At 41.5% G+C, this 24,214-nt stretch overlaps 1 protein-coding gene across 3 annotated transcripts in view; it reads right to left on the bottom strand.

Moving 5' to 3' along the window:
• Window positions 1-279: 279 nt before the first annotated feature.
• EPN2 (epsin 2) overlaps window positions 280-24,214 on the bottom strand; it is a 63,102-nt gene continuing 39,167 nt past the window's right edge. The window contains exons 3-9 of one of the 3 annotated variants that reach the window (XM_026650694.2): window positions 21,052-21,164; window positions 19,258-19,350; window positions 18,842-18,998; window positions 11,299-11,472; window positions 8,197-8,289; window positions 6,951-7,166; window positions 280-4,249 (exon numbers count right to left, since the gene is read on the bottom strand). In XM_026650694.2, coding sequence (XP_026506479.1) covers window positions 3,912-4,249; window positions 6,951-7,166; window positions 8,197-8,289; window positions 11,299-11,472; window positions 18,842-18,998; window positions 19,258-19,350; window positions 21,052-21,164 — 1,184 coding nt within the window. In that variant the 3' untranslated portion in view covers window positions 280-3,911. Of the gene's footprint in view, window positions 4,250-6,950; window positions 7,167-8,196; window positions 8,290-8,862; window positions 8,958-11,298; window positions 11,473-18,841; window positions 18,999-19,257; window positions 19,351-21,051; window positions 21,165-24,214 lie in introns of those variants that run through there. The other 2 variants (XR_003369739.2, XM_026650695.2) reach the window with 2 other exon arrangements.

Below are 24,214 nucleotides of genomic sequence, written 5' to 3' on the forward strand. Positions count from 1 at the left end.
ACCTTAGGCCTTTCAAGGTCAACTCCAACCCACTGACTTCCATGAATACTGGAGCACATCCTAAAATGACATCCTTTTAAAAATGTATCCCTTTTAAATAGGATGCGAATGCTACACTTGAGTAGAAAAGGAACGCAACTCTAGGATATAAGCAATACAATTTTAATTCTGACCAGTCAGCTACAAACCCCTTGTCTTTCCACTGTTCTGATGGCATTATTAAATATCACATTTGTGTGACGTCGCTAGGGGGAAAAAATGACACGAAGATACAGAATATTATGATACAATAGTACAAATGATAAATTATATTTATACAGTAAATAATGTCAATAGTCAGCACAAATTCATAAAAAGCAGCCTGCTCCCAGTATTATGAAAACAGTTTGGTAAATATTTCAATTGTAACACTTGTAAAGAAAGCGAGTTTTGTGAGATTCTGCTGTGAAAAATAAACCGTAGATTTCTCCACAATTTGTGCAATATTAATACATACAGTACACATTAGAAACGGCAACAGTAAAGGGAAGATGGATAACAAAAGCGGTCTTAGCTATGGGACTTCAAAGAGACTGTAAACAGCACAATCCACTGTGGTCTCCCTTCCCGGTCCCCTCAAGACATTTTAGTTTTTACATAGTATAAAACTGAATAAATAACAGCTTATTTTTGGGCTTAAAATTATACCAAGATGCTTTTACAAAATAATTAACACTACTTATCTTTGGTCAATTTGACCAGTAAGGCTATTTTGGGATACTAACGTTTTAAATCAAAAGCACCGTATTATCTGGGAGAGAAGGGGGTGTCTGGAGAAATGAGAGTGTGAATGCGATCAGGTACACATGATGTGCTCCATCAAAAAAGGAAAGAAAGAAAGAAAATCAGTTTAACCACTATTCAGAATATGACCATGAAATGGATTTAACATTCTGGACACAACCGATGCTTTGATTGGCAAGGGCAGAAACAACCTTTCATTGTTGTTTATATGCCACCGGTATGCATGAGATCTTTGCAGACACAGGTATGCCTGCTATCTAAGAAACAAAAAGATATTTACCAAACCATCTGCGTGTTCTCATTTTTATTTGATTTCGTATCCCAACACACACTTCAGGCTGGGGATCTTAAGGTCGTTAACTTCCTTGGCTGAGTGCTCTGTAGCACCATGAGAAGTGCTTATCACTGCTCAGACACAGTGTGCCTTGTCATGGTTTCTTGTGCAATGTATGTAAAAAGTAGTATCGCTCTTACAAAAGTGGGCTGGTAAAATCTACAATTTGCCACTCAGCAGCTTCATTCAACCAGGGCATGTAAGTTCCCTACCAGACCAATAGTAAATGTGTATCACTCCATGAGGATAGCTCATTACTCTGAGCTGCAGAGGATTTTAAAAGAATTATAAGTATGCCCAGCTCCATCCTGCCTCCAAATGAAGCTATCTAAAGTCTTTCAGAGGTTGCAGTCAGAACCTGTTGGCTGAATGGATAATGACCTCATTTACATTTTGCGCATACAAGCAACTGACTGACTAAAGTCTGGGAAAATATCAAATGAACTAACTCCATAGTTGAGAAAATTAAACTGAAAACAACATGGAGTGATCTTGCCACAGACCAACTGGAAATTATTTTTTTTATTTGCTTATATCACAACCCGTAAAAGTGCCTACTGCTAGCAATAATTATGCTCTTCCTGGCCTATATTGATTAATAACGTCCAAAAAGTCTTTTCTTCCTTATTTTGAAAGACAACATGGATGATTTGGTTTTTGAAGACTTTCCGGGCGTGGACAGTCATTTTTCCTCCTATATAAAATACGAGCAGGTTAATATTCTGAATCCTACTTGTAAACCCAATAGCAACAAGAGGACAGAACAATCTGCATAGAAACACCCATGCATTTAGCTTTCCATACACTGAGGAGATCTACTCCAACGTACACATCTAAAATGTGTGACTGTACCCTAGTTAGGAAGGTTTTTCCACCAGTTTTACTCTGGCAAAAGCATACAAATCCAGTTCCTTTCACACCAATCAGTCCTTCCTTTTTATGGCACACTAATGGGGGCTGTTACAATCCACATAGTATCATTACACCAGAATGCCATTAATTTGTTTCAGCTTTTTCGTAATCCAGGGAAAGGCCACCAAAAAGTACATCAGTTCATGTGCAGAGATGCCCCAATTGAAGAAGTTACAAGCTCTAGGACATCCCCCTAAATGTGTCCGGTGTATGTTTGCATACCATGTGAAAGCAGAGCTTTTAAAGTGTTGCCATCTTCGAGAAGGTCAGGTTTACACCAGTAACACTGACTGAAACCTGCGCACGGTTTAGTGCTGATGAATCCAAGACATGCGAGTTAAAACTGTATAATTCAGTTTAAATTAACAGTTGTAAATGGAACCAGTCATTGACATGGAGTGCACCTTTAATTAAAAAAAAAAAAATCAGATTAATGAGCCACTTTCATAGATTTAAAATTTTTAAAATTTCCAGAAGTCACTATTACAAAAAGAAAAACAGCCTCATGATTTCTTAAAGAGGCTAACAGTTTGTCCATTTTGGTAATTATCAGACAACGGGGAGGGAATTAAAGAAAAGGCAGCATTAGTGTTTTCTAAATGTAGTCTTAAGTAATATGTTCAAATTCATTTCCTCTAAAAAGTAATTAGTCATGAGAATTCGTTTTAAATTTCATTACAAAGTCTTAATTCAAAAATAAAATATTTTAGTGTTAAACTTCCCTTTTAAATTTTCTTTACAGAAACAAAGAGCTAAAACCATAAATAAAAGGAGGGCATTCAACCATAAAAATGACATTGGCCAATATCTGAATTTTTCAGCCTGACCTGATAAAAGTCTATCAAAACTAGACAGTTAAATAAGAACCACATTATAAAAATTAGCAAAAAAAAAAAAGACTATTAGGTTATTCTGCAAACTCAAATATGAAACTGTACTAAAAACAAAATATGTGCAAAAGTGTACAAGAGTAACTGCATATAGCAAGGTTAAGCCTGAATTAGTTTTAAAGCTTGCCCTGGTGAAACTGAATTCAAAGTTGTCCCACTGTATTTTGTTTTTCTTTCATCTCACATTGTAAGTCAAATAAAAATAAAATACACACAATCACTTCCAAACGGAGTCACTACTGGACAAGCACAGAGCAGAACACTCATTGAGCACGAGTGCAACATGCCACTCACAGGAAGTTCCTTTATAGTCCTTAGATAGTAGTGTACAAATTCAACACTGCATACAACAGCACACATTATACTTGACAACTTGAGAATTTTCTTCCGCTTTTTTTCCCTTTCGAGACAAGCTTGCTTTCTCAGTCAAACCGCCGATAAAGCGGTGAGATTTTGTGTTGCAATGCTTAATGCGTAAAACCAGCCTTCTGGGCTCTCTTCTAAGAATAAGGACTATGGGTGAACCAACAGTCTAGAACTGTATATAGTTATGTGCAAAACCATTCACTAGCACTCCGAGTCTCAGGTCTATCATATGAACAGGGGAAATGATAGCTGTAGATAACAGTAATTTTAGGATCCAGCACATCATCTGACACCTACAAAATAGCAAATGGAGTTTAAAATGGCAGGTTCTCCCTAGAAAGTGTATTGAAATGGTTAACAAAGTAACAAAATGGACATAATCTAACTTTGGCGAAAAGTCTGACATTTCATGTAATGCTCAACAAGCCAAAGTAAGGTACCATCTGTAGCAAAGACTAGATTTAGATTAACTGGTAAGTATAGACAACTCTTCAAAGTTCGTAACTGTAAACTGCAAATCTACTTCCAAGTCGCTTACACGCCATTCAGTCCAAGCAGATCCTGTTCGTTTTTCCCCAAAGACTTCAGCTTGGAAACATGAAAAGAAAGTTCCTTTGATTGGGTCTTTATAGGAGGAAAGGGTTAGTTGTATTTGTGGGCTGGGATGCCGATGGAGGGATTCCCGTACTATGAAGAGGCTGGGTCATTGATCCTGCAATGCTCATGTTCATCCCCTGGCCCATTCGAGTGATAGATGCCATGGTGCCCATAGCTGGTAACGGCGCCATTCCCACAGCCACTGGTGCCATGGAAGACAGAGGTATTGGCTCCATGCTCATTGCTGGCACAGCATTAAAAGAAGGACTTGTGCCCATCACGGGACTTGCTCTCATCTGATTTAGTGTGAGGGGCTGGGGCTGATTCACTTGGAAGGGGTTGATTGGAGTTGGTGCTGTAGCTGTCCCTAATTTGAAAAGAGAAAAAAAGAATGCAGCTCCAAAAAGGTCAAGGTTTTGCAGGCATGCCATGTATATATACAGATAAGGTAGAGTTACACAATACTTCCCTCTCCCTCCCCCCCACAAAAAAACAACAACCCCAAAAGAACAAACGCCACTTCTAATGAAAATCGCTTTTACACTACCCTTGACATATACTGGGCCACATGTGTCTCTCAGTGGCACAAATTCCATTTACTTCAGTGGATATCTAATTAGAATTTGTCCCACTAGATCTGTATGAATGCCAGCAGAATACCACAGCACCGATGGGTAGTTTTCCATTTTCTGTGAGACGAGCTGTACAAACAGAGGCTGAATTCAATCAATCAGGAGTGTGCCTGAACATGACATTCTGAGGCTATACTGCAACAGATAATTGCAGGTTATTTTTATTCGTTTATTGCACTTCGGCTACTGTAAAATTGTTCTCCCTCCCTCTGCTCCCAAGATTTCAGCCATTTCACTCAGTTTTAGAAGCTGTTCAGGTATTTGGCTCCGAGATCTGTCAGGAATTCATAATGTAAACAAGCCAGTTCCGAATTACAGCAAAGCTGGAAAAAGCAAAGAACTTTCCCAACATTCAAAGGCTTTGATCCACTGCCAACAATATACGTTCTTTACATAGATGCTTAGACTTATTTGGATGGCTCAGTGACCCCTCGTAAACTTGACAGATATGTAGACTTCCTGTTGCTGAATAGTGCTAAGCTGCTCAGAACCATTGTTCATTCTGTTTCCCCAATATTTTTAAGGAATTTCATAAACAAATATTTGTTTACAAATGTTTTAAGACAAATTAACTGTGGTGTTCGTATCTTTGAGGTTTTACTGTACGCCAAGAGGAGAGCTTCTTTTGTCGGCGTAGTTAATCCATGAGAGGCGGTACCTATGTCAATGTGGGATGCCCTCCCACTGACGTAGCGCTGTCTACACCAGGGGTTAAGTCTAGTCATTTTTCACATCCCTGAGAGACGCAGTTATACCAACTTAAGTCTATAGTGTAGATCTGGGCGAAGCAATGCAAGTTTCTAAGTCCCATTTTCAAAAGTGCCTTTGGCACTTTGGAACTTAAGGGCTTGTGATTTCTGAAGTGCACTAATGTGTTGTGCATTAATTGGTCTGTGTAAACCCTGTTGGTGTGCACTCAGAGCTCCCTAGTGGGCTTTAACATAGTCTGATATTTTAATGCAGTTCAGAATTAAGAGGGCCACAGGCAAACTCTGCGTGAAAGAGTCCAGGCTTTCGGTAGGTTTTTTTGGTTTGGTTTCATTTTTCTTTTGTTAGGTGTGGGGGGGGGGGGGGGAGAAGAGGGTTGAGCAGCATGCAGATTATACCAACAATCAATGCGCCATACTGTGGACTATATTTCAAAATGATTTCATAACCCACTAATGTTTTTTATTTTTGTTTTTAAAAGAACACTGACTATAAACAGCCAGGACTGGCCCAGAACAATATTGAGTATGCCTTGCTGGAACAAGCTGGGTGGAGTTCTACACCAGTAGAAATGGCAGAGAAAGAAGCATGTTCTCTAGAAGTAAATAATATCTAAAAACAACTTGAATTGATGCTCACTTCGTCTTTGCCTTTAGGATCCAGCGTAGTATCAAGAGTAATATCTAATGTCTCTCCTACAAGGGGCGCTATCTTCACCCCGCACGGGATGGCATGTATTCAGTATACGTTCATCTCTATTTACTATAGCTCTTCCATGTTTTCATACTTTTGACTGAATATATTATTTTTAGCATTTATGTTCATGTTTGAGAGGAAAGATGCATACATAGCTAGCCAATGCCTGCTCAACATCTGCAACTCCCACTGAAGTTGATAGTTTATCTCAGGGTCCAGCCCTACAGGACTAGACTAAGAATAGGAAAAGACTATTAAGGCTTAGGATGATACCAACAATAAAGGAGGGTACTAGTATTTATTATTTGTGTAACAGTAGCGCCTAGGCACGAACCAAGATGGGGTCCCACTGGACTGGACAGCATACAAACTCATAGTACAAGATTCCCAGTCTCAAAGAGCTTATGATATAAACAAACAAGATGTTTGAGGGGAAACAGGCCAAAAAAATCATGGAATTACCATGCCATTTGCTGCCATCACATTGTTCACTATGCTTGTGTGCTCTACCGCTTCCCCCGCCCTATGTCTGTCTTGTCTAGTTAAACAATATGGACTCATTGTTTCTTTGTATTCCCCCATTTGTAGTCTCTCGTATTATACCTGGATTGTAAACGCTTAAGGGTAGGGACTGTCTTTTTGTTCTGTTTTTGTATAACACCCAGCACAATGGGGTCCTAGTTCATGACTGGGGCTCGTAGGTGCTACAGTAATACAAAAGTAAATAATAATGAGAGTTGAGGTCACTGCCATCCCCCCCCCGATAAAACAGCAGAGCCAGGAATAGAACCCAAATCCTTCCATGTATCAATCCATTATCTTTCCACAAGACCATGCTGCCTTTCCCTCCTAATTGCAACAGAGCAAATCCTGCTGGCCAAACTAGTCTAGGATGGCAAGCAAGCCAGGAAGTACAAGACTTAGATTGCGCTATGTGCACCAGAGGTGAGTAGGGTTTCTTCTACAAGAACAAATTTGGAAAACAAGATATAAACAAAGTTAGATATTGGAAAGGGATGTATTGAGACGTACCTGGAGCTAAGAACGGATTCAATGACGGAACAGGCTGTGGTGGCTTAGACACCAATGAATCCAAATTCACCAAAGCTGCATTGGGCCCCAAGAAAGACTCTGGGGTTTTCCGAGCTGCACTTTGTTTGCTTGATGTCATGTTCGTGGACTGAGAATCAAAGAGATCAGGACTTGTTGTACCACTATGCTGGGATGACAAAGTGGAACCTGACTCGGCTGTAACAAAAAGTCAAGAACAATCTGTTAGGTTCACAATGGTAAATGCTACGATTTACTAAAATCAGTTATCTGTCTGTTCACTATGTATTATAATCATGCAAAAAAAAGTCTGATGAAGGAAGCAAGTGATTTCATTCTACTACTAAAAATATACTCTTAAATCTGATTTTATACTATAATTTTGTTTAAATTGCCAAGTATGTTTTACACTTTTAGCAGGTTGTTAAATATATTAAGTCCTAAGTGTAGAACAGTAGAATTACAACTGCAGTGTAATATAAACAAAGCTTCTACACAACTGACCTTGATATCCTTCTTTAGTGTGCTGTGATACAGACACGAATGAATAGCCTCTAGGGAGAAGATATTCATGAGCATCAGAACTGTGGCCTCTGAACTATCATCTTGGTATTTTTTTTATTCAGTGTTAGCCATTCATCAATTAACAGATTTCTTTTAAAAAAAGAGGGACTTGGGCCAACACTGAGCTGTGTCACCAATCTTACAGAAGGTGCCCCTTATAAAGAGGTACATAGTCACAAAGCATTTACATTTTTGAAGTCTAGCAGTTTCATTTTCATTAGGTGAAATACAAACTTCCACAAAAGTGAACTTTCAGTAACTCTTTCCCTATTGTTGAATACAAGTGTTTGCATGTCTATTTGACAAACCATCACTCAAGTTACTTTGTCTCCTTGCCTCCTACCACGGCCTTCACCCAGTCACCTGAAACTCGGGCTGAAGATATGGTTTGGTTAAGCAGAAGTTATTGGGCTCAATACAGGGGTAACACGATGAAGTTGTATGGCCTGTGCTACGCGGAGGTCAGACTACATGATGGTAACAACTGGCTTTTTTGTTACATTAGCTATAAAAATGGCAACAAGTTCTAAGTACTCCCCAGTTTGAACTTATCCACTGTGAAAGGTGGATCTTGTTTCTGTCATAAAAAGATTAAACAGTTGGTTTAAAAAACTAAGATTACCAAAAAAACTGCCTGTTTGCCAAGTATTCATTTGATCCGTACCTGTTTTTTTGGAATTTCGAAGGTTGTCAAATTCAGAAAAGTCATCTTTAACTGTACCATTCAAATTACTGAAAAGGTCGAACGATGTGCTTCCTGTTCAGGAGAACAAACGACACCTGTCATTAATAGATCTTCAACTGCGTTATGTCCAGTGCTATTAAAAGCAATTTCGTAACCACTCACATTACTTGAGAAACATTTCCCTCTGTGTCCTATCATGGCCATTAAGGTTCCGCTGGGGTGCTTCTGCTGTCATTACCCCAGACCAAACTCTTTATGACTAGTAGCAGTGCATTTTCAGTATTTGGCCCTCACCTACGGTATAATCTTCCTCTGACTTTTCAGTATGGAGGGCCTTCAAGGCACATGTGGTTATGTGTCTTTAGGTTGCAGTGGAGATGGTCAGTGATTTTACTGCCCAATATAGAAGGTAGCATATATATTACCCAGCTGTGCAATCAAGTGGTGCATCCAGATGCTGTGGTGACGGGCATCACAAATTCCATGTAGTATTGGAATTAGAAGCATGGATACAAGCCAGTGATAACAAGCAAAATGGAATGCAAGTGTGGCCATACTTGGGGTAAGAATTTGATTCCCAAATTCAGCTTCTTGTTTCACAGATTAAAGGGACTGGGAGGGCAACAGAAAAGATGTGCTCAGTACCTGGCGTAGATAAGGCGCTAGAGTGCTAAGCAAAGGGGAGCCTAGCTTTACTCTGCAATCAGTGAAGAAGACACATTCACTAGATGTGGAAACACCTTTAGCAAAAAGGAAGGGAAAAAAACCTAAGTAAATAAAGAGTAATCATATTACCCCAAACCTAACAGGGTTGGAATTTGAAAGTCACTTTTTAAACAATCAGTTAGCATTAAGCTTCATTACATTTTGAATCATTACAATGACACTTAGAGGCAATTAACTCACAGAAATAAAATATGAAGACAGAATGCAAGTAAAGATTCTGTATTGCAAATGTTATTTATCTCCAGCAAAAAAGAGGAAGTTATAAAATACCTTTAGTCTCATGAATTTTACAGAATCATTTCTAAAACATTCCATTTTCCTTTGCCCATAAAAAGCTAGATTAGACATGATCTTGACATCATTCCACACTACACATCCTTAGTTCATTATAAAATGTACAGAGATGAATGATTGCAAAGAATTCATTTAGCACAGAAAGTCATGGCACCAATCCAAAACCACACTGCTATTATGGTTATTGGGAGCAGTAAGAGTCACAAGGCATAAGGCAAGGAGTTGCAGCAGCACCTTCTGCACTTCGTTACATAAGGATTTACAGAGGGAGCGTTTCAAAGGCAGGTAAGCACCGAACTCCCATTTGCGCCTTTGAAAACCCCCTCCTCAGAACACCGGATGCTAATCAAACTCTGAACAGTTTACATCTACAGAGACCTCTTTCTGCACAGCAAGTCACCACATTGAAAATGTCAGTAGCTTTGAAGCTTTCAAATTGTTTTAATACTCTGTTTTTTGGAAATTAAATGTTTAGCTAATTAAAGAGAGGGCCAATGGCAGCAGGGCAGTCACAGGTGCATGGCTGAACTGGGTGGCAGGTGTACATAAAGTAAAGACTGGAGAGGATGTGGAAAGGAGTCTGGAGGAAAGACCACACAAATGCAATGCTCTGACTCAAAATAATGGCACTGAAATGTCTGTTCTAAAGTCTATGATATACTCCTCAGGGCATTCTGTGCCAAACAATTAAAAATTCTGCACACAATATTTTAGAATTCTGCAAATTTTGTCAAATAAATGTGGAGGCTCCAGCATGGCATTGGGGAGCACAGGCCACTTGCTGCACAGAGGTGGGAGATCACTGTGCAGCTTCGCCCTGGGACACGGACTCAGCGGTGAGGTTGCACCCAACCCTGACACAGCACAAGGCCTGGGCCTGACCCAGAAACACCCCAGGGCCCTGCCCCTCCATGCCAGATGCACCAGGTGTGGGCAGGCAGGCTCAGCAAGGCAGGATCCAAGTGCGGAGGGGCTTAGTCTGGGGGGAATCCAGGTGTGGGTTGAGAGGATTCTGTGTAGGCCAATCTGGGTGTGGGCGGCTCAGTGGGTGATCCGGGTGCGGGGGTGCATCTGGATGCACAGGGGCTTTTTGGTGGATTCTAGGTCCAAAGGTAATGGGATTCTGCAGGGGGGGTCCAGGTGAAGGTGGTTGGGGCTCTGCGGAGGGGAGGAAAGGGGGGCTAGGTGTGGGAGGCTCAGTGGGGGTGTCCAGATGGTGGGGGACTGGGGCTTAGTGGGGTTGGGATCCAAGTGCAGCTGGTTGGGGCTCAGTAGGATGGGGTTCTGGGTCGGGGGGAGGGGGAAGGCTCGGCAGGCAGGTCAGGGTATGAGGGGATCCGGATGCACAGAGACTGGACGGATGGGGGAGCAACTCCCTGTATAGCGACCCCTCCCCCTGCAACTGAGGAGTGATGGGTGCAGGAAGCGCGGGGCGGGGGGAGGGGAAGGAAGAGTTTGCAGAGCTTCCTACAGCCAGGGGAGAAATCTGGGAGTGGGTCTGACCCAGCCCTGGATGCCGTGCAGGGGAAGAGGAAGTCCCGTCTCCCCCAGCCCAGCCGAGACTAGCAGCTGAGCCTGGCACAGGGTAGGAGCCACCAGCCGTGTCTTCCCCAGTCCCGCCCCCACCCCACAATGATTTACCTCTCTGCCGGCTGCCCTGGGCACCCAAAACATACTGCTGGGAAGGGTCACATGACCACTTTTGTGGCTTCCCTTTGCTTCCACGTCAGAAAGTCATTTTTCTGCAGGGAAACAAAGAATTCTGCGGGGGACATAAATTCTGCGCATGCGCAGTGGTGAAGAATTCCCCCAGGAGTAATTATAGGTCTTATTTACTTTGAAATCCAGTACTGCAAGTCCTTCAGTGCAACTGTTTCTTTTACCTGCTCCATCTAGCAATTACCCACATCTCACCTTAAGTTAGTCAATGAAGAGAGGCTGAAAAAATAACTCCCCTCAGTACAAAAACAAACAAAAACCTTTAAAGGCATGCACACTTACACCACAGGTTCAGTACAGTCTATTTACTGGAAAGGATGTCAAATGTAAACAGTCTCTTACCAGAAGTGGAAATAGGTTTGTTTGCAGCTGCTGGTCCCCACGGATCTACAGTAGCTTTTGTTGCTACAGAGGATGACTGAGAAGGAGCCCACGGGTCTACATTTTTGGAGAGAGACTGAGTAGTGGATCCAGTTGGTGCTCCCCATGGATCAACAGAAGTAGCTGGCTTGGCACCTGCAACAAGAGACAGTTGAACCACAGATCAGACAAAGTCACTTTGAAAAGCTTTTCTAGGAAATTAATTGTATTAAGTTATAAACACTACCCATGCAAAGTAAGCACTAAGAGAAAACTGTGAAAAATTAGATGCTGCGTTACATCAATTTTGCCATGCTATATGTACAGACAACTAATTTCTGTGGAAGGCTCTTGAATAAAAATAAGCTCCCACTTGAAGATTTAATTAAACTTGCAGCAATTTGCTTTCATGGCAAACTGTCATTCACCATGGCACAGAATTATTGTTCAGATTGAAAGTGACATATTAAATCACAGGTTACATTTAAAATAAAACTCAAGGGAAAGATCGTTTCTATAAGCCATTATCTAAAAGAAACCAAGAACTCAATGTAAAAACTCAAAGTGTTCAGGGAAAAACCTACTTAAAGGCTTAAAATGAGCCATTTTAAAACTCTCTCCTGTTTCCACCATATTTTAAATTTGTAAAACAAATCCTTCAACTTTCTCTGAGCTACAATTTTTCTTCCCCATTTGTGATCACTATTCCTGCCATAGGTCTTCTCTAAATTGTCCCCATCTGTTTCCAAATCATCCTCTCTGTTCTTTTCCTATATTAATGACTACTATTGGCTGTAATTATCCAACACCATCAATACATATCCCTTCTCTAAGGTTTTATTCATATCATCTGCAAGTTCAGGGCTCTTATTATTAATGAAGGATACCTATACAGCATGTTTGATCCATCCTATTTCAGTACATTATGATTCAAGCCTGATTCTTCACCCCCACAGAACAAAACCCCCAAATTATTTATATTTCAGTAAAGCCTAAAGACCCCAACCAGTGGTTGAATCAAAGGTCTGGTCTATACTACCCGCCTGAATCGGCGGGTAGAAATCGACCTCTCGGGGATCGATTTATCGCGTCCCGTTGGGACGCGACAATCAATCCCCGGATCGGCGCTCTAACTCCACCAGGGGAGGTGGTAGTAAGCGCCGCCGACAAAAAGCCGCAGAAGTCGATTTTGCCGCCGTCCGTGATACGTCGAATTCAGCTACGCTATTCACGTAGCTGAATTTGCGTATCTTAAATCGACTCCCCCCTGTAGTGTAGATGTACCCAAAGACAGAGTCCCTGTCCTAAAGAGGTTATGATCTGACAAAACAGACACAAACAACAAAATGGCGGCGTGTCCAAAGCAAAGTCAGATTTCTTGCTAGTTTCATCCTCACATGAACCTCTTTCCCTGCCAACCTCCCTTGTGATCAAATGCCAGTCAAACTTCTTCACAATCTTTGCTCAGCCCAAGTGTCCTCCTTCCAGCCTCCCTCACCATCATACGAAAACACTCAGGCTCAAATGCAGACCCCACTGAAGAAGCCAAACTTGGGACTTCAGAGAGGCGGGGGCTTCACCCTCAGGTGAGGGCTACACTTTACAGCTCTACTGTACCAGGAAAGCACTTCTAGTGTACATGTAGCTTATACCAGCAAAACTGCACTTTTATCAGCACAGCTTATTCCAGTCCTCTCCCCAAAAGAGAAATAAGCTATACTGGCAAAAGCAGTTTTGCTGCTATAATTGTGTCTACATTGGAGGTTTTTGCTCTATGCTATGTCGGTCAATCTCGTCAAATGCCTGACTGACATAGCTATGCCAGCAGAAGTCTGTAGCGTGAACCTGGCCTCAGACTCATTCTAGGAGGCAAAAACCCAAACTGCCAAAAGTCTGAAAGGCCTGCTCTTGCCTGTGTCCCCTCCCTCATAACAGGGGGTGGGGGGGAAGTGGGAGATTCTGTTCAACTCTAGAAAGAGCAGTATTTCCCCACTACCAACATCACCTCCCTCCTCCCACAAAACAACTGAATTCCACCTCTCACTTGTCCAGATCCAGTACTTGCTGCAGACCTCCCACCTGTCTGCAACAAGCAGTAGCAATCAGAAAGAGCATCCCCCACCCTACCTTTGGTGTTTCCTTTTGGAGAGGCATTACTATAGCGCCACACCGTTTTTAACAACATTCTCTGAAAGTGTATACAAGCATCACAAAGAGAGCAGTATTTTCGATGCAGCCACCTACTCAACAGAAGCACTTCGGTACCTAGGAATCATCCTTATAGTCTGAAGATTCCAAGGAGCATCTCTAATGAAACAACACTTGGCAGCAAATGTATCAGATACATGCCTGCACTCAGCATGCCAGTGTGCGAACAGGAACCCCAAACCAAGAAAATTCTACTTACCAGCCCAAAATAATAAAAGCAAATAATTTTGCCTTTATAGCACATATCCACATAACCCTTTAAAGTGATCAATTATTTCCAAGTTAGAATGTGTGTTCACATACACCCTTTTTCCGAAAACTAGATTTCAACAGAAACCAAGATATAGTTGGCAACAGGAAATACAAGTATAAAAAAGAAACGAATGCTTTAATACAAGAACAGGACAGAGCCACTCTTGTAGTAGACAGCTGTATCACCTCGGTTCACCTTGCTGTTTCAGTTTACAACCAAATCCTCAGTTTAAAGAACAGCACCATGAAAGCCAACTAGGAAACTAGGAGATAAGCATACTAGCACGAGTTCCGATTTGCAGAGTTGTTAGCTCACTTTCATCAACAGATGGCATCTTTTTGTTCCATCTACAGAACAGGAAATGCTGACGGGCTCTATTTGAATACGGCTACTCTCATTCCAGCATACACACTTCCTTCATCTGCATTGTGTGTTGAGTTACGATTGATGATGCCATGCAAGAAATGCTAATGACACTATTCCGGATAAACGGAAGCTTTCAAAAATGTCTTTTGTTCTTTCATAAGATAGATCACAGAATTAGAACAGTTGTAACTAAGAGCATTTAGGAAGATACCTTCCCCCACCTCCCTTCCCTCTATTGAAATGTCAAAGCACAGCTAGGCAGGATTAAAATCCTCTATTTTAATGAGTCACTGTTTTACTAGCAGTCAAGATTCATAAACCTGACATCTTCAAGACTATCCTTGGGAGCCAAGTAGCTGGAAAGCAAGAACAAAGAGTTGTTATACATGGCATTAATAAAGTTGGGAGCCAAGGACAGGAAACTCAACAGCTGCAGCTAATACCATCCATTGACAAGTTTTTGCTTGTATTTTCCCCATAAAAAAAATAAAAACAGTTTCAAAACCCCAGAACTTTGATTGACCTTTTCTAATCTCATGTTTTACTGCTCATCATAGATGAAGATGCAAACTCTGTTTAAAACAAAACAATGACCCAGTGGCTAAGCAGCTGCACATAGTGCTAAAATGAGAAGACATCAATGCTTCAATACTAAACGCTCTCCAGCTGATCTACAGGTTGCGAGGTAAACGATTGCTATCGGAACTTCCTGATCATAGGGAAGGGAAGAATGAGGAGAAAAGGAAGTGATTTTTCCTACCTGTCAATCAGGTTTTGTCTACCATCATTGAGGTCATATAACCTTCTGTGGGATCTTGATCACTGTGGCAGGATAGGAAGGGGAGACTTTGGCCAACAGGGATATCCTAGGGGGGCGGGGGAGGGTTCATATGGAATCTAGCCAACTGAAGAATCTATACATGGGACCATAATCCCTATAAGGTTCACAAGGACCTGGACCAAGGTTTCCCAAGGAGCTGATGGACTCCTGAATGAAGCATTTCCTTCAACTTATTTTACCTCTCTTTTGAGGCATTGTTGTATGGTGTCCGTTTGAACCCCCAGGCACAAAATGAACTAGTGGTATCCAGCTCCTGTTCCAGATGATCACGACTTGTACCCATATGTTTGAAAGATCTGTTGGCTAATTCACCACCACCCTGGTCAGGGGGCCCTGATCAGCAAGATGTCTATGAAGGGATAAATGTGAACTTCCTCATGCCTGAGTACCCCTATCAGGACTACCAGAACCTTGACAGATAGATAGCCCTTTTTCCATGAGTGTGAGCCAGACTTGTCCTGCTTTGCCCCTTTCGATTTTTAATTGTGTTTCTTAGGAGTCCTGTATCTCACATAAGCCAAGAAATAAGAAGGATGGTCTTTTCACTTTTTTTTTTTTTTTTTTTTTATTTTACAATGGCACTGGGCATTGCCTTTTTTCCCCTATCCCCAGTAGCTGAGTCTTCTGGGTCACATTCAGAATGAGATATGACACTGCTGGCTTTTTAGGGAGTCTTGGTATTTTTGCTTTTATTTTGTTGGCACTTAGAATCATAGAAGATCAGGGTTGGAAGAGACCTCAGGAGGTCATCTAGTCCAAACCCCTGCTCAAAGCAGGACCAATCCCTAACTAAATCATCCCAACCAGGGCTTTGTCAAGCCTGACCTTAAAAACCTCCAAGGAAGGAGATTCCACCACCACCTTAGGTAACCCATTCCAGTGCTTCACCACTCTCCTAGTGAAATAGTGTTTCCTAATATCCAACCTAAACCTCCCGCACTGCAACTTGAGACTGTTATTCCTGGTTCTGTCATCTGCTACCACTGAGAACAGTCTAGATCCATCCTCTTGGGAACCCCCTTTCAGGTAGTTGAAAGCAGCTATCAAATCCCCCCTCATTCTTCTCTTCTGCAGACTAAATAACCCCAGTCGCCTCAACCTCTCCTCATAAGTCATGTGCTCCAGCCCCCTAATCATTTTTGTTGCCCTCCGCTGGACTCTCTCCAATTTTTCCACATCCTCCTTGTAGTGTAGGGCCCAAAACTGGACACAGTATTCCAGATGAGGCCTCACCAATGCCAAATAGAGGGGAAATGATCATGTCCCTCGATCTGCTGGCAATGTTCCTACTTATACAGCTCAAAATGTCATTAGCCTTCTTGGCAACAAGGGCACACTGTTGACTCATATACAGCTTCTCGTCCACTGTAATCCCCAGGTCCTTTTCTGCAGAACTGCTGCTTAGCCATTCGGTCCCTAGTCTGTAGCAGTGCATGGGATTCTTCCGTCCTAAGTGCAGGACTCTGCACTTGTCCTTGTTGAACCTCATCAAATTTCTTTTGGCCCAATCCTCAAATTTGTCTCGGTCCCTCTGTATCCTATCCCTACCCTCCAGCATATCTACCACTCCTCCCAGTTTAGTGTCATCTGCAAACTTGCTGAGGGTGCAATCCACGCCATCCTCCAGATCATTAATGAAGATATTGAACAAAACCGGCCCCAGGACCGACCCTTGGGACACTCCACTTGATACCGGCTGCCAACTAGACATGCCAAGTAGACTTCAGGGTCTACTGTCTTGTCCTAATGGAGACAGAGGGGCTTGAGGCCTGTAAGCAGGGGATCTGGAGAAAGGAGGGACTCTAGCCCATGAATGGAGATGCCAGAAGTTAGAACTCAGACCTTTGGTTTCAGGTTGGAGAAAAAAGCCAACCGATTATGGCTACTGAAGCTGGCTGCAGGTGGTAGACCATCTGAATAAGAGCCAGCTGAGGAAAATATTTGGTTAACGGCTGATATTGGAAGAACAGAAGTAGGTGTATAATGGCAGAAGGGGATACCTAACACGTCCCTTACTAGTACTGGGGATTTTTGATGGGTTTGAGCTGTTTAGTTACCAGTTGGTCTGAGAAGCAGAGGGAGTGGAATAGACAGAGGGTTAGGACTGCAGCCAGGAGCAGTGGCTGTTACGATGTGGCCCTCAGCAGTTTTACATCCTTTCACAAATTGTCTGCTTTCTTCATGCCCAGGGGAAAGAGGATGAAGGACAGGAGCACCTATAGCTGACTCTCCTGGATCTCTGAGCTAGACTAATTTGGTTCCTGCCTGAGTCATTCCTGGCTGGATTGAAACCACCTAGATGTCCCTGGCTGCAGATTACAGAAAATTCAGAGGCCCCCCATCAATGCATTCAGTGATGAGGGATTTCAAAAGAAGCAATCCTTGGCCTTTCCCTGCTTTCAGGGCTTTTCTGCCATTCCCACACATCTCTGTATTTCTGAACCTCGGTGAACAAATCCCATCCAGAAAGCTTCTAGGAAATACATCCTCCACCCAACTACATAGCTCAGCAAATCAACCCAGATGATATGCGTCAGAAATTCAACTAGTAATTTTTGAGGTCTCATTTGTTTTAATTAATACCCCCTCCCCCAATGTTCTATAGCAGGGGTCGGCAACCTTTGAGAAGTGGAGGGCCGAGTCTTCATTTATTCACTCTAATTTAAGGTTTTGCGTGCCAGTAATATATTTTAATCTTTTTAGAAGGTCTCTTTCTATAAGTCTATAATATATAACTAAACTATTGTTATATGTAAAGTAAATAAGGTTTCAAAATGTTTCAGAAGTTTCATTTAAAATTAGATTAAAATGCAGAGCCCCCCGGACCGGTGGCCAGGACCCGGGCAGTGTGAGTGCCACTGAAAATCAGCTCGCGTGCCATAGGTTGCCTACCCCATTCTATAGAATGGGATCCTGTAAACAACTACCTGCAGCTGAGGAGGCAGAACTAAACTGTCAGGCACTTCAAGGAAAGGAGAAGCTTCTCTCTGCCCATGTTGTCTGGATCTGTCCCTAAAGATGAAGAGGTTTGAAGACTGACTGTAAGGGCTGTGGACTTTCTGATATAAAAGAACAACTCTTTGGACAGCGTGTGTCTCTATGGGCCTTAAAAGCAGATTGCCAAACAGGCCTTGCAAATCCAAAAGGACTTTGCTGGGAGGCAGTAAAAAGAATAGGGACGACACCCAGAAAATTAAATATGTAGTCCTCTAACATGTGCCGGTTTGGATCGTCCATATCAAATACATATGCATTTGGATTTAGCACTCAAGTCAAGAAATCTTCAGTGTTTCATAAAGGATTAAAATTAAAATAGATTTAAAGTTAGATTTCACCCAGTATAGTTTTGTTGATAAAAAATAACTAATTTAGACAATTTAACTGATTTACTATTGACTGTATGTCAGTATAAACACACTTTTTCATTAAGAACAGTAATAACACATTGTAATTCACTGCTAGTGGATTGCTAATTTTAGCAACCTGACTTGGATGCCTGTCACTGCCTAATATAGTTTCTTAATCTATGATGCTGAGCACAACTACAAGTCAGAGTCTGAGTATCTCCAACATGAGACAAGCAGTTTCTGCTGCCAAGAGAAAAATGGAAAATCAGTTATCACTTCCCTCCCTTTGGGGTATGAAGCCTCACTACAATGGCATAAAATTGAACTAAATGGATTAAAATTTCCATTACAGTTTTCTCTTGATGAAATAAGCTAGCCAAAAAATTAACCACATTAGATCAAAATACTTACGTTATGGAGTATGTCAGTCTGCCCGTATAGAAAATCTTGGACAGAGTCAGCACCATGAAAGTGTTTTTCAGCACTACTTCTGGCAGTGTTTATTCTTACCAAATGATTGCCATGGGTCCGAGGTGGTAGCTGTAGCTGCAGATCCTCCCCAGGGGTCTGTTTGGTTTGCTCCAGCTGTGGGTCCCCAGGTTTCGGTTTTCTGAGGGGCTGGTGCTGATGAGGGTAGTGCATCCATGAGATCCAACAAAGTTGTGTGCTGTGGGGAAGAAATGTTTTTTAAGCTTTAATAAAGAGGACTACACTGCCCTGAAGTAACATGCCCATCATGTCACAAAGCAATATTTTGTTCTGTTACACACCCTCCTTGATCAGCTGCATGGTCTTTAACCTGCATGGATGAATCTTATCTACCACAACAAAATCCCAAAAGCATATACAGGCCCAGATTAAGCTAGATTGGACTGTATTTCATCATTCTGCAGCATAACCAGGAATTTCTTAATTGAAGGCACTACCTCCTTCTTTTTGGGGATTTTAATTGTGTCTCTGCGACTCTCCTCCAGAGCCATCTGTAATCTCAGATCATCTCCGCGTCGGAGGCGCTCCTCCTGCAAAGGAAATCAACACCGTTGATACTGACTGTTGGGCTAGACTGTGCCTTTAAAATGGCGCAGTTTGCTCCCTCCATGTGCCTAGCCCGCTTGGCAGGCCAGTGCAGGGAGAAGGCCTGCTATAGCCTCAACTCTTGCCAGCCCCCTTTGGAGCAATTTGCACCAAGGAGGTGTGCAGTGGGTTACAAAGGACAGATTGTCCCTTGCATGTGATTTTTTTTTTTTTTTAAAATGGAGATATCCTATCTCCTAGAACTGGAAGGGACCTTGAAAGGTCATCGAGTCCAGCCCCCTGCCTTCACTAGCAGGACCAAGTACTGATTTTGCCCCAGATCCCTAAGTGGCCCCCTCAAGGATTGAACTCACAACCCTGGGATAAGCAGGCCAATGCTCAAACCACTGAGCCATCCCTCCCCCCCCCCATGTGATGAGGGTTCTTTGGGTAGATCTCTCCACTTACGCACAAGCCAAAACAACCTGACCCTAGTTCACTAATCTTAAAGATGAGATCATTAAACCTATATACACAGTCCACTTGAAATCTTTGTTGAAAGCTTGTTTTCTTTATATCTTTCGCAGAATGAGTAAAACAAAGATGGCTTAAATAATGAACTAACAAAGACGAGGGAATGTAAAGAAAGCAGATATTCCATCTTCAAATTATTATAAACCATTTCCCCTTTAAAACATTGAAGATTGAGACATCCGCTTTAACTTCAGATTTCCTGGCTTTTGTCAGTCTCTCTCAACATTTGATAGAATTGTTAGGTCTACAAGGAACCAGAGTAGTTCTTCTAGTGAACTCTGCACTTTTTTGTGGGATTCTAAAATCTCTAGGCCATCTCTAATATGTTTATGTCAAACTGACTATTTCAAATGATTTCAATTCCATCACCACTTTCTGAATTTCATCTTATTCCCCAATAATTATATCTTTTCTACTTTTAGTTTAAGTTCATTATTTCCAGCTTTACTGCTAAATGAGAAAAAATCCTCTTCCTTATGGTATCCCTTTGCAGACAAAAGGACTTTCGTATTTAATGTACAGTTATAAACTGATGCTTGTTGTAAAAAGACTGAAAATCATTGTGGAAGTGCCTGGCATAATTCCATGATTAAGGGTGAGTTTTGAATGTATAGCTGAGATGCAACCCCTTTGTTATGTATTAAGAATATAATATAATCTCCCCAATATTACAGCATTTACTGTGAATACAGAATGAATTTTCTGTGAAGTTACAAAAAATACAGTAGACTAGCTTGAGTTAAAATTAATTAAAAACGAGTGATTTAGGAAAATGAGCATTCCAGGTCAGACCATTTTTTCATTTTTTTTTGTCCCAAATGATCTTAACAGAATAAAACGCTGTTCAATCTTAGTAGTTTATAGTTACAACTCACTGAAATTTTGTACGCTTTTTTTTTAGGAATTCATCTTTTTTTGCAATAATTTTTCATAACTGAAAGTTCAGGAGGGACTGATGAATAATGTTCTTCCACAGAAGATGGCAGCCATTTTGAAATGAGCCATGTCTTATTCTCAATGGGTCTGAAGCCACAGCTGCCCTTGTCCAAAATGGCTATTGCTTCACACAGCTCCCCAACTGGAGTGAAACCAAATTGCATTCATGGAAGATGGTGTTCCCCGTTGCAGTTAGAGCATAGACAGAGAATGATTGTAATACACAGGAAACTCACCTGCTCTGCAACTTCTCTGCTCATTGCTAATGCAAGCTGCAGTTGGAGCTCTTCCTCTCCACTTGTCTGAGGTCGTGCTTGCTCTAGCTCTGAAGAAACTCGAGGGGATGTAGCTGTTGAAGGAACAGAAACATACTGAATATAAGAGTATCTATGAAGCTTTCTGAACCTCTTAACATGCCTGATTAAATTCACTCTTCACACTGTGTTTCACTTCTATACAGCTGCTCTTGCAAGCCAAGAATTACAAATACTGGGCCTTATCCTGAGAGGTGCCAAGGACTCGCCACGCCCATTGACGTCAAATGAGAGTAGAACATGCTCAGCTTCCTGAAAGATCAGCCCCACTTCCATGAGGTCAACAAATAAGACAACAGAAGTTATAAAGAGAGACTTCTGGAAGAATTTGATAGCTTAGAGGAAAACTATGCTTGAAAAACAAGGGATTAATTTATTAACAAGGATTAGCAAGAAATACTGAGTATCTGACTAAAATGGCTGCTAGATATAATAATGCCATAGCAAATCAGAGCTTTAGAGATGGGGTCACTGGTTTCATAAACTGTGTGGTTAATCATTCAAGAGATGTTTTTAGTACCTGTAACATGTACCAATATTACAGTACAGTAAGAGACTTTGAGAGCTAGCCAGTATGTAGGTAAAAAGGGATACCACCCACATTTTTATAAGCTAATGCCCAATCTCAGTCTAGACACGTAAGTAAACTATTCACACATATAGTTTATAAAATAGTAATATTCTCTGCAAAAACATTTCATTCGAACAGATTGGTAATTTTAAAAAAAGAGATTAAAAGTTTAGTATTAAGGAATATCTTAAAAGTAGGATGCAATATTTCATAAGAAGCCTTGTTTAAAGAAAATGATAGCAGGTATAGATATTTGTATTATAACTACTACAGAAGTCTTCGTCTAAAGGTCAAGAATTTATCTGCTGAGAATTAGTTGCAAACCTATGCTGTCATGTCATTATACGGCAATGAAAAGCAATCAAAGATGAAAGACTACATGCTAAAAAAAATGTTTCTGTGTGTGTCAAAGCTGCCTTTTTACAATTGTAACATTTGTATTACAATAGCAACCAGACACTCCGATCAGGTTTGGAACTCCACTATGTTCACCGAACAACTATTAACTAGCTTTAGTGCTCTGTCACGAATTATTCTGTGTACACTGAAACATTGTTTTACCAAGGCATGACAGTTGCTGATTAACATTTGAAATATGAATTGTGATCTTGCATAATCCACTAACATTTTATTTAATAAAAAAAAAAAAGGTAAAAATTACAGGTACTAGGAAAAATGAATGTTTCTTCTAAATAGCACAGCTTGGTGTTTAAAAGTCAAATTGCTAAATGGTCATTTTAAACCCAGTTTTTAATCACCTTTTATAAGTGCATTACCCCCTCCACCTGATTCTAGCCAATAACATTTCCTGAATTGGTATAAATTTTGACTTTTCACCAACCCTTCTTTCTGGCTGGAAAGTCACCTTAGAGGAAATCTATGCTGCAAGGGAAAGTTAGCGCCAGAGCAACATGAGGCAGTTCCCTTTCCTCCCTACTCTTCGACTCAGCACGCCATTTCCACTGCATTCCAAATCTAAAGGAGTGATGAATTGAATACCTGAACTATATACTCTGACACTGTACTGATCCTTCGACTACCAAACCAGTCAGCCAGGCCCACTACTTTGAATTCTAACCATATCTACATTATTTAACCATTGCAACCTCTGCCAATCTTACTACTTTCTCAGACCTCTTCTCCATATATCCAAGTTTTGTCTGCTTCAAAAGTACCCTTTACTCCCAAAAAACAAGGCCAAAAGAATCTTACACATGGGCAGAACCTCCAGTTTTCTACAGATCTTAGCATGCCAATCACTAATCGAGATCTCCACTCTTCATTTACATATTTCAACCCTCAGCTATACATGTACTCAGCTGAATTTCAGGGGAGTTGCATACTTACATCCCTACTTTGGGAGATAAGAACGTAATTCCTCAAGATCACTGGTTTTCAACCCTTTTTCAGTCGCGGGTGCCTAAAAAGGTTTCGAATGGAAGTGCAGACCTCTTTGGAAATCTTAGGCATAGTTTGCAGATCCCCAGGGGCCCATGGGCCACAGGTTGAAAACCAATGCTCTAGAAAGCCAAAAGAGCTGAAGTGCTCTGAAAATATAAAAGGCTCCAAAATGTTGCCAAGTGAATGAATGGCAAAGGGGAAGCAAAAAAGATACTAAGTAAATAACCAGCTTCATTCTTAATCACAACGTCATTCTTGCTTTTTTCTTTAGCTCTCAGCTTCTGCCTTTTGATGTGCTGCCTGCGCTTTCTTTTGGTTCTCTGGGGATGCTTTGGTAAAGAAGCAAGTCATGCACTGCAACCTCTGCCTCTCTCAAGTTTATATTCGGGCTCTGTTAAATATAGCATGCCAAACAATTGCAGCTGCCACGGAAGATCCTGACAAAAGAAGCAGTCTGAGATAGCATGGGCCTATCCTGTTAAGGGCTTTGCAGCCCGGTAACAGTATCCTACCAGTGGCTTTGGTGACAAGCAGGGAAACCTGTGAGTAGCATTAGTGTAGTGTGTCGTCTTGAGAATTTTTTTTTCATGTAATACAAGGAAGCTGCAGCTTCCTTGTAAACCTTTAATACAATCACAGGTAGAGTGAATTACAATAGTCAGCCCGGAGTAGCTGGATACTGTCCCAGCAGGCACGGGGGAAATGGAGTGTTCTTGCTACCCAAAGATGGAAAGCCACTCTTGATGACCAACATCAGCACAGAACCCAGCAAGGTTTGGCGGCACGCTATCTTGAACTTGGACAGCATCATATGCCCATGGATAGTCCTCAAAATGCTTCTCTAACTAGCATCAGTCCAGCCTATCCTGTGATCATTTTAAACCAGCTGTTCCTCATCCAGGCTTCTATTTCCTTCATGTATCATGACAGACAGAAGACAGTTCTGTCTAGGCTGCAGGTAAAGGACAAAAAATGCTGAGTGCTGCTGATTTCATAGCCCTACATAGCTCATGTCTTGTCTTCTCACAACTGCCTCCAAAGGTGGAATATAGGTGTTAAACAGCAGCAGTGACAGGGGCATCAACACGGCTCTGGGATCCGAAGGAATGAATG

The sequence above is a fragment of the Terrapene carolina genome, unplaced genomic scaffold (genome assembly GCF_002925995.2).
Source record: "Terrapene carolina triunguis isolate 2854851 unplaced genomic scaffold, T_m_triunguis-2.0 Scaffold93, whole genome shotgun sequence".
In the NCBI taxonomy this organism is placed as follows: domain Eukaryota; kingdom Metazoa; phylum Chordata; order Testudines; family Emydidae; genus Terrapene; species Terrapene triunguis.